Consider the following 11,098-nt stretch of genomic DNA (forward strand, 5'->3'; position numbering starts at 1 on the left):
GGGGGGGGGGGGGGGGGGGGGGGCTCAGAGCCTCTGGAGAGCTCAGGGAGATGGTGCAGGGACTCCGCAGGGACACTCCAGGAGCCAGGAGAGGAAGCTGGAGGGTGAAGTGCACTACACAGGGACAGAAAGGATAGTTCCTAGAGTCGCTATTATCCTTAGAGTGGAAAACAGAAACAAGACTCAAATTTCATACAGCTACATAGGAAGCCATGCAAACCTTTGAACATTAGAGAAAAAGGGGAAATCAAAACACCTATACTATGACACCACCTTCATCAACAGCTTAAAAGAGAAATTTGGGAAAGCAACAACATGTTTTGGCTTTCTAAAGCTTTAATCTGGTTTTGGTCCCTTGCCCTTGACCCTGTCAGCCAATAGTTCTGGGCATGCACCAACTTGCCCCAAGAGCTCCTCCCGCCTCTTCTGTTTTGGGTTTGGATCTGTCTGGCCTTGAATGTGAAGTACCTGGTCTTTCTATTTGCTGTTTCATCATGGGCCTCAGCTCTGTATTAGCCGTGATTATTCTACATTTAACAATTTGGAGATCATTCTACCAGATTGAAAAAATGGAATACAATGGAAGCCAAGTGGTTAAGCTTTCCTTAACCTTATTAGGTTGTATCCTACACGATGGACAATATTCAACTGTTTTAACCAGCAAAATGTCTTGAGAAGCAGTCTGTCTATTCCGTATTCTGTTCTTGGCCTAAACAATCTTTAAAACATCTCAGTGTTTTTCCCAGTCTCAGCTTTCCTCAGCTTTGGCCTGAAGCTATCCTTAAAGATCCCCGAGCTCTTGACCCGCTCAGCTACCTACACACACACACACACACACACACTCAATCCTTTCCATCGGGTGAAGACACACCCCTATGGTGGACAGCATGCAGTTACCATATGTATGAATCAGAACTTTTTCTTTCTTTCTTTTTATTGGAAAGGGGGAGGCCTGGGAGAAAGATTTTATATGAAGGGCCTAAGACTATAGATATGTCTTTACCTGGAAAAAGTAATCCTCAAATGATAAAGTTTCAATTAAGAGAAACATGACATATGTAACTCACCCGGCCCCACAAAACTGTTTTGGACAGCACATTTAGATAATTATTCTCTAAGATGGATTGATGAAAGCTATTTCAACGCCGAGTTTAGTTAACCATTAAAAATGAAAAAGAGAATGAGCATCCCCTCTGTGCCCAGAAAAATGAAGTCGGGCCGATGGCTGGCAAATCACACCTGTGGGCATAGTAAGCTATACATCCTGCAGAAATGGTTTTGCTTTTTATATGAGAAAACGAGTATGCAAACAGGAAAACAATATGTTATTGTAAAGCTGGGGGTGGCCACGTAGAGAGAGGAAGAGTTCACTAAACTCCCAGGGAAAGGCCAGATTCAAGGGAAAGTTTAGGAAGAGAAGAGCAGGGTGACAGCTCTACTCTGGGCTGGCATTATCAATGAAGAGCATCCGAAGAGATATGTGAATGTGTATTTTGTAGATGGGTGTGGGTGTGTTTGGTGTGCATCTGTGTATGTGTCTGAAAGAGAGAAAACAGGCTCCTATTAGGATAGGACAAACATGAAAAGGGTTGACAGATCAGAACTTGGATGCCTCGCTCAGAACATATGCTTTCACATTTTCCCCCTCATTTTTCAAAGTGATGTCTTACAAGAACTTGTCCTTGGCCAAGCACACAGCTCATCCCCAAATAGCTCATATTTACATAGCTGCGATCTTGCGGTAGCCAAGCAAACATTCCAAAATCTAGTCATTTGTAATATCTTTAAATGCAAATATATTTTAGGGCTTTTTCTTGGCAAAGATGTTTGCTAAAATTTCTAATACCAATCAGGGATTGGCAAAAAAAAAAAAAAATGCTCTTCAGGCTCAAAAACACACAATCACATCTCTCAGCCACCCACCAGAAAGGAATAGAAGCTCCAGGCAGCAAATCTTTGGCAGGAGTCAGACTAGCTCCATCACAGCCTCTGTGCCCAGGGGCTGTGGATATCATTCAGTCTGGCCTAACCAATCCATTCAGCTGAGGATGTCCAGTGACCTCTAATATAGAGGAAAAGCACCATTCTATCACTGCACGTGAATTCGTAACTCCAGTTACTTGAACGGATGTGTTCAGATGTGACCATTAGGACGGTGTAGGACAGTGTTACCCAAAGTTGCTTAGTGATAAAAATCACCTGGGGTCAAGGCCAGCTTCATGAGTTTGTAAGCGGTGCACCTGCATGAGGCCTCGCTTTTGTAAGTGTCCCAAATTTGGAGTTTAATGCTTCGTGTTCTGTAACTCGAGTCTGATGAGACAGTGGGGCAGCCATGCTCTGGGAGCTCGAGGCGTGGAAGCTGTAATCCCTTGGGAATCCCGCCTCCACTGTCGGTTGCTGCAGTGGGCCAGTGACAAGGGCAGATTGACTTACCTTCCCCTGCTGCGACATGGGGCTGGTGGGAGAGGGGACCTGGCAGACAACGGCATTTGTGCTTGCTTGCCAGATAGCAGGGTGCAGCTCCTGGGCACCTGTTAGTGTCTGCACTCTCCCAACAAATAGCCCCCAGGCCTGAGAAAGCATGACATTAAGTAGTAACATTAAAAAACACCACGGGGGCACCTGGGTGGCTCAGTCGGTTAAGCATCTGACTCGTGATCTTAGCTCAGGTCTTGATCTCAGGGTTGTGGGTTCAAGCCCCATGTCGGGCTCCAGGCTGGGCATGGAGCCTACTTTTTAAAAAAATAAATTTAATTAAATTTAATTAAAAACCCCTTGGGGCGCCTGAATGGCTTAGTCAGTTAGCAGCTGCCTTCCGCTCAGGTTGTGATTTCCGGGTCCTGAGATGGAGCCCCGAGTTGGGCTCTCCGCTCCGCGGGCAGTCTGTCCCTCTTCCTCTCCCTCTGCCCCTCCTCCCTACTCGTGCTTGCTCTCCTTTCTCGCAAATAAAATAAAATCTTTTAAAAAAACAAATAATAAAAAAATAAAAACCCTATGATAGATTGCAAGAGACCAGAGAAGAAAGAAAAAAAATTGTATTTAAGTATTTTCAATGGCATGTTTTTTTCCTGGCTTTTGAACAAGGGGCCCCACATTTTCATTTTGCACTGAGCCCCACAAATTATGTAGCCAGTTCTGTGTGGACTGAGCACTTTTAAAACATAAAGGTCACAAAGCCTTGGAAATTCTGAAACAGAATTTCTCAAATTTATATGCATAAGGATTTTCTGGAAGACCTTCATTTCCTCCAGTCACACCCACCAAATATTCTAGTTAAGTTCCGGTGGGCCCCCAAAGCTGCATTTTACAAGCATCCCAGACGATTCTACTGCAGTTGGTCCACCGACCACAGCTGGAGACATGCTGTGCTCTTAGGAAGCTAGATTCTGAAGCCAGGCAGACTAGGGTGTACATCCTACCTTCGCTGACCTTAGAGGAGTTAATGTACATGTCTAAACCTTGGTTTGCTCATCTGTAAGTGGATATATTACTATCACTCCACAGAGTGCTGTATGAAATGCACATAAAACACTTAGCCCAACGATTAGTCCATAGTAAGCAATCAAGAAATGTTCAAAAAAACTCAAGAAAACTGTTAAGTCTGGGTGGTGGTGGCTACACCGGTGTTTATTATATTATTATGTGAGTTTTCCTATGTTTTCACAACTTTTCAGAATAAAAAGCAACAGCTAGAATGAGAAAGAAGGCTAAAGAGTGGAAACTGGGGTCCGAGGCTCGCAGGGAGTCAGCCCCAGAGGTCTCCGGGCAGGAGGCTCATGCTTTGGCGTCCACGACCTAGTAGGGGTTCACTAGAACATGCACCAAGGACCTTCTCGGACTCACACTTAAGGGCATTGACCACTTTTTCCCCTTAGTTTAGAAACGGATGCATGTCTGAGACGAGGTGTGCTTTAGTAAAAGGGCATGCTTCCCAAGAGCGCGACGGCTCCTGCGTAGGGTTTAGCAAATGTTCCGTGCGCCCTCTAGTGTCCATACTTCTCAGCTTTCTTCCTGGAGAGGTGGCTCAAGGCCCTTGGGCACCCTGGACGTGAAATTCTCCAAGTTGATCTAGAGACTGAGGTGGTAAACATGTTCATGGTCCACTCTGGTTATACAATAAATGTACAGATGAAAGAATGGATTGGCCTCTTATCTAACAATGCCCAGGCTCAAACCAGCATCCGAACGCCTCAGTCCACTTCGCCCCAGTACAGGTAAGGACAGAGGCAGCTTCCACGTCTGGCCAAGGGGAATGGAATATGGCTGGGGGAAGGGAAGGAGTGCGTGTGTCCTGCTGTTCCTCACTGCCCCAATGGCCGTAAGCACAGCTCCTCTAGAGCTCCCCCGGCTCTCCTTGCACATTCTCTCCAAAAGTTACAGAAATGCTAAGTGAAATGAGTCAAGCAGAGAAAGACAATTATCATATGATTTCTCTCATCTATGGAACATAAGAACTAGGAAGATTGGTAGGGGAAGAAAGGGATAAAGAAAGGGGGGGTAATCAGAAGGGGGAATGAAGCATGAGAGACTATGGACTATGAGAAACAAACTGAGGGCCTCAGAGGGGAGGGGGGTGGGGGAATGGGATAGACTGGTGATGGGTAGTAAGGAGGGCACGTATTGCATGGTGCACTGGGTGTTATACATAACTAATGAATCATGGAACTTTACATCGGAAACCGGGGATGTACTGTATGGTGACTAACATAATATAATAAAAAACCATTAAAATTAAAAAAAAAAAAGAGTTACAGAAATGGCTTGTTTTGATTGCGCTCCAGGAACACTAACTCATCTGCAAAGCTGACACTCTCCAGAAACACTCCTATTCTGCCAGCACGTAGAATCAAACTTTTTTGCCCACTCCTGTCAACAGCACCTGTATTTATTTTGTCCTGGATCCATTACCTTATGTAGTAAGTTTCATGGTTTTGTTTCCACAGGTCCTTTTGACTAGGAAAGCTGATGCATTCTGTGGAGGTTCCATCATCAATGAAAGATGGGTGGTAACTGCAGCCCACTGTATTGAGCCTGATGTTAAAATTACCGTGGTTGCAGGTAAATGAACAAAAAAGGATAGGAAACTGCAGTATCACTAGCTTTTCTGTATGATTGGTGCATATTTTCCTAAGGTCTACTAAGTTCTTTGCGAAATAAGTTGCGCTAGTGCTAGATGAGCCATATTTCCGGACCCTAACTTCTTCCATCCTCCAAGCCCCACCCCGCCTAGTTCTTTTGGTGTACCTAGATTCGCACCCATCTCACAGGGGTACAATTAGGTATGATGTGTGCATTTCCCCACAGGCTGAGCCTTCCCCAAAGCCGTGTGCTATCATTCGCCCTTGTACCTCCGGTGCCTAGCACAACCTTTGAAGGAATGACCCAATGAATATATTATCTATGCTCAAAAAAGGGGTAAAAATCCTTGAAATTTGGAAAGTCTGGGGTAATCCATGCCAAGTAGATTCATCAGCACCTAAACAATGAAAGGTTTGTACCAGCATGGGAGAACAAGCCAGCTCCACGATGGTCCCGAATGGGTTTTTGGTCTGAAATGTATGCATTGGCCCTCATTACAGTTTTTCCAAAATCCTAGCAATATAAGATTGAGATTGTTGACACGTGGCTGCCAGTTAATTCAGGGGTGCCGAAAATCTTGGCCGATCTGTTTCCTCATGTGTAAGTCTCCCTGTGACTCAAGAGAAATTTATTTTCCGTAGGTGAACATAACACCGAGGTGAGGGAACACACAGAGCAAAAGCGAAACGTGATTCGCACTATTCTTCACCACAGCTACAATGCAACTATTAATAAGTACAACCATGACATCGCCCTTCTGGAACTGGATGAACCCTTAACGTTCAACAGCTATGTAACACCTATTTGCATTGCTGACAGGGAATACACGAACATCTTCCTCAAATTTGGATCCGGCTACGTGAGTGGCTGGGGGAGAGTCTTCAACAGAGGGAGATCGGCTTCAATTCTCCAGTACCTTAAAGTTCCACTTGTTGACCGAGCCACATGCCTTCGCTCCACAAAGTTCACCATCTATAATAACATGTTCTGTGCTGGCTTCCATGAGGGAGGTAAAGATTCATGCCAGGGAGATAGTGGGGGACCCCATGTTACCGAAGTGGAAGGCATCAGTTTCTTAACTGGAATCATTAGTTGGGGTGAAGAGTGTGCAATGAAAGGAAAATACGGGATATATACCAAGGTGTCCCGGTATGTCAACTGGATCAAAGAAAAGACAAAACTCACTTAAAGAAAATGACGTATTTCCAAGGTTGACATATTTGAGGTTGAAACTGGACAAGGTCCTTTACTAACCACTTGCCTCTCTCTTCAGATTTGACGTATACATTCTATAAATACTGCTTTTTCTTTTTATGGGGAGAAATCTATCTAGAATTCCTATTTTACTAGAGTACGTAGAGTAGAAAATGTAATCACTAGAGAAATGTACTGTGATAGGAAATTGTGACCATTCCCACAGGTCCAGCCCTTGACAAACCTGTGAAGTGTTTCATCTTGCACGTCAGGCATTAAGTCGCTCCACTGGGGCAACTCTTTGATTCTCCCTCCTTAGCAGCATTGCATGTTCCAGATCTTTCTTACCTCTCCCACCAAAATCATCAAAATGTATTCGATCTATATCCGGGATATTTGGTCTAGTTCATGACGAGGCCAGCACTGCGCTCAGAAAGGAAGAACACAGGAGCAACTGACAGGTTGAAACTCACCAGGAAACGCTAATTCCTTTTCTGTACTTTTATTCCTGCTTCCTCTTTCTCTTCCATTTCCTCATCCCGAATCAGTTTCTCTCTTCCTCCCTCTCTCTTTCTCTCGCTCCCCCCTTTTCCCTACGTGGTATTAGAGGAGGGAAGGGGCACATCAGACTGTTTCACTGCTGTCCACAGTTATACATGTCTATCAAACCCAGATTTGCCTTCAGTTTGGTCTTTGACTTGCTTTTCGGAGCACAGGGATAAAGTAAGGTGCCTGAAGAACTTGGAGGAGAAGTTCCTCTGAGAGAGTCATGTTATCAAAACGCATACCTCATGGAAGGAATGACCCAACAGAATAATTCCCTAAGAGCTTGTCATTATGTTGTGATAGAGGTAAATAAGAAGGGTGACATCAACTCATGTGTCTCGTCCCCCATCTGAAAAAACGTTAACAGAAAGAGAAAAACAGTCAGTCAGTTTGCAATCTAGAGCTAGTCACAGTCTTCAAGGAAGAATTCCTCAGTGTGTCTCCAATACCATCCGGGGCTAAGGAAAAAGTTGCCCTAGACCAGAGAACATAAGCATCATGTCTCCTAAACTAGCATATCCCCACAGTGGAGAAGGGTGTGCCGGGGGCTCGCGCCCCCTTTTCTGCCTTCATGCCCTCCATGCAACTGTTCGATGATAATTAGGCCTTCTGTACTGAATCTTCCACAGGGTTGCTGACCAACCTACACAAGTACTTTGATGTGTTCGAATGGCTCCCTTTGTGAATTAATAAACTGGCGTTCTGGTTCATACCACAGCTTTTCGTGAATTTGGTTGATGCGAATCAGTCATCCTGTATTTCATGATATGTGAGACCACTGACAAAATCATGTTTGGGACCGCTTTCACCCCATAAGGGGCTCACCCCCAGCCAGGCCTCACTCTTGCTGATTTCTTTCAAGTTCTTCTAGTTAATACCTTTTTACTTTAGTCTTTCAAAAAAAAGTAGCAACTAATGTATTTTCAAATTTCTCAAAAAGCATTTCTTGCTGCATTATTCATGGAGAAGTACTGTGAACACCACATTCAGCAGAACACTGAGCATAACGTGTCCCTGCGCAATAGGACACATCACAGCTTTGATGCTCTGCCGTCATCTGGCTTTCATAGGAGGCGGTGTGTTCTGTGCCCTGGAGAGGACAGTGGTCTGGATCCACCTGGGACAGAATCAAGTTTAAATAGCTGTGGATATGGCCTTGAATAAATCACTCCACATTTGGGGCTCTGATTTCTCCATTTGTACAATGAAGGAGTTTGACAGGATGCTCTCCAAAGGCCCTTGTTGACACTGGTAGTCTGTGATTTCATGCTCTTTCATTCCTTCATTCAACAAATATTCAAGGACTGAGTACTGTGTGCCAAACGTCAATGTGTTCATTAAATTTGAATCCACATTTATGTATTTTGTCAGTTAACTAAAATAATATATATATAAATGGCTTTGTCCATGCCTGCTACATTACTACCCAGTAGATGCTCAACCAGTGTTAGCTGCATCTGAATCCCTGTTTATCCCAGAGCAAGATATATACAAGATATATACAAGGTATATACCAGATACTCTTGTATTGAGTATCATGAAAGGAGGCCATAATAAATAACAATAATGAATGCGACTGAGGTTTTGTGAACAAACAAATCAGTTCTGCTATTGTTACCTAAAAGAGGGAAAGAGAGGAGACACAATTGTCTGCCTTAGGTTTGAGGAGGATAAGGATTCACACAGGAAACCAAGTTACTTCATATTTGAATGACTAAAGATCTGTAGCCCCCCAGTTGGTAAAAGGGTGCCATTGTGGCCTGGTTGCCATGGAGACCACCCCTGACAAAGGCAGCGATGGGGGGTGGCTTTACACCTGCTGTTGATGGGTCTTCCCAGTGGCAGAGAAAGAAGATCCTGGGCCCATAAAGCTCCGAGCCACAGTTATCCTTTTTCCCGTGAGCTCAACCACGACTGGATTCATCACGAGCCACCTGCAGCACTACACACGTGGGGCCCCTCAGCCCACCTGCGAGCCAGCGACTTGGGAGCCAGGGCCTCGCCAGACCTCCTGGGGCATGTGCAGTCGCCATGGAAGAATCATTAGTGCTTTCAAAATCGCTGTAGCTACTTAACCTAAATGGGCGGAAACATGCTGCTGCAATATTGGAAGTGACAGATGAAAATAGAGCTCTTGCTGAGTGAAGAAAAGCGTGTTACTGCAGTGCAGTCATTGTAACTTGCTGCTTCAGTAGGACTGGGTTTGGTTCTTCGGAAGATTAGCTGTTTTGTGATGGCAGGAACAGAGGACTGTCCAATTTGCTCTGTCAAGGGAAGAAGAAAGGGTTTTCTCCCCCACTCTCGTAAACCGTGGCAGACCAGTTCACAAAGTCACTTAATTGTAATTTCTGAACAACTCCCAAAGGCTTGCCGTCCAATTTAAGAACGTCAGAGCTGCAAGGGCCCTTAAGACACCATCAAAACCACTCTGCCCATAGAACAGAGGAGGCGGTAGAGGCCACGGCCACGGCCAGAGTCACGCAATGGCGGAGTCGGGACTAGAACTCAGGTCTCCTGCTCTGAACCATGAAAGCATATAGTGCATTCAGCTGGAGCACTGTTTATTTTTAGGGCAGCCGGGGACTTTCACGCCGGCGGCCATCCTTTCGGCAAACCTGGGACTGAAAATCGCCTGGAGTTCCTACCCGTGATGCTCTACTTGACAAGCAGGTGCACCGACTCAAGACCCACAGGGAGTCTGGGAGGCAGAGTGGCGGGCAAAGACCAGGCTGGAGCTGCAGCCGCCGGCTCCTAGCAGGCACTCGGGAGTACGTGGGCAACACACTTGCGGTGCCCGGTCTGGCTTGTAGCCCAGCTGTGAGCACGGGGCCTTCCAGATGGGACATTTGACTTCTAGAACAAGTCTGTCAGTGTCATCTGGCACACATGCATTCCGGCGCCGTTTCCACTCGGTTCGCGGCAGCTGTGCTGGCTAAGACACACGTGGCACACGAAGACAGCAGGCTAGTCCAGAAGCTGGGAGGCCCACTGCAGCTGAGCTTCTGACCATGCCGTGCAGCCGTGGGGGGCCCGCAAACTGATTTCAGCTGCTGGCAGGCCTGTCTGAGCAAAGCACTCAGGAAATCAGGGCTCTTTCCGAATCTGAGGCTAATGCCATCTAGAAATCTCCTGGTTAAAAGCCACAAAAATCAGTATGTTCTGCAAGCTCTGGAGGCTACGGAAGGAGTCACGGGAGGCAAAAGACTGTGGAATCCCCACCCTTTCAATCTAGGCAGGTACACAGACCACTCGACTCATTTTCTTCAACAGTACTTCCAAGGCAGACCTTTTTTTATCCTATCCTTGAAGTTATGGCTTGCCTGGAGATTTCCAGAGTTACTTCAACCTCTAGCAGAAAGGAAGAACGGCAGACTTTCTTACAGATAGATAAAGAAGCCACGGCTTCTGGAATAGGGCCAAAGCATCTTCTCCACACCCTCACAGAACGACAGCAGTATTTCGAACTCCCGGCCAGATCATTTCCCTCTGGTAGGAGTTTCCCTCTTGGTCCAAAGAAGGATGGAAATAAGAACAGGGATAACCTTGATTCCAAAAACTTCTTTTCAAAAGGTTGCCTCACTGCAATATTAAATATGAGATCTTAATTTATAAAAATTGCCTAAATTGTAAAACTCCCCCATGCTGTCGTTCTTAAACTTTTAGAAACGCAGTACTAACTTCTCCAGATCTCTAACCGTGAAGTGGCTTAAGCACCGACCTCATAAAGATAAAGGGATCCCATGATTTAGACATTACATGCTTTGGTGAACATCTATATATAAAAATCTATTTTCCTCTTGGAACATATGACAAAAATAAGCATGCATTTTCATGATATTGAAACTCAGCTCTAAAAGAAGCCAAATTAAGAATGCAACAAGTCTCTGAGAAACTCAGCGCACGCCTGTTAAATGAATGAACCAATACATGAATGAAATGGGAGGACAAAACTACTACAGCCCACATCAATGCAAAACTCGGGCACCTAAGGTAGGAGTGAGATGGTCATCCTGAATGCATAAGGGAATATGCCACAGAAAGGGAGACAGACCGACAGAGAGAGACAGAGAGACCTTCTACAATCATTTCCTTCAAAGGACGTAAAGAAGAGCTAACACTAATTTCTAGGAAATGTAAAAAAAAGATGAGCCTAGAAGCCTATGCTTATAGCCCTGGCCTTTTCCTCTCCTCTGTGCTTTGTATCCTCGTTTAGGTAGGTGTTTTGTTGTTCTACCTTGTTTTTATAGAGTCAGCTCTTGGCTTTAATTTGGATTTTAAA

The 11,098-nt window shown here is 45.2% G+C and overlaps 1 protein-coding gene across 1 annotated transcript in view; it reads left to right on the top strand.

The window, feature by feature from the left end:
* Positions 1-6,268, top strand: part of F9 (coagulation factor IX) — a 30,435-nt gene extending 24,167 nt beyond the window's left edge. Inside the window, exons 7-8 of the mRNA XM_008701550.2 lie at positions 4,944-5,058; positions 5,721-6,268. Of these exons, the coding sequence (XP_008699772.1) occupies positions 4,944-5,058; positions 5,721-6,268 (663 nt within the window). The remainder of the gene's footprint in view (positions 1-4,943; positions 5,059-5,720) is intronic.
* Positions 6,269-11,098: the final 4,830 nt, after the last annotated feature.

The sequence above is a fragment of the Ursus maritimus genome, assembly GCF_017311325.1.
Source record: "Ursus maritimus isolate PB19 chromosome X unlocalized genomic scaffold, ASM1731132v1 scaffold_X1, whole genome shotgun sequence".
Classification (NCBI taxonomy): Eukaryota; Metazoa; Chordata; class Mammalia; order Carnivora; family Ursidae; genus Ursus; species Ursus maritimus.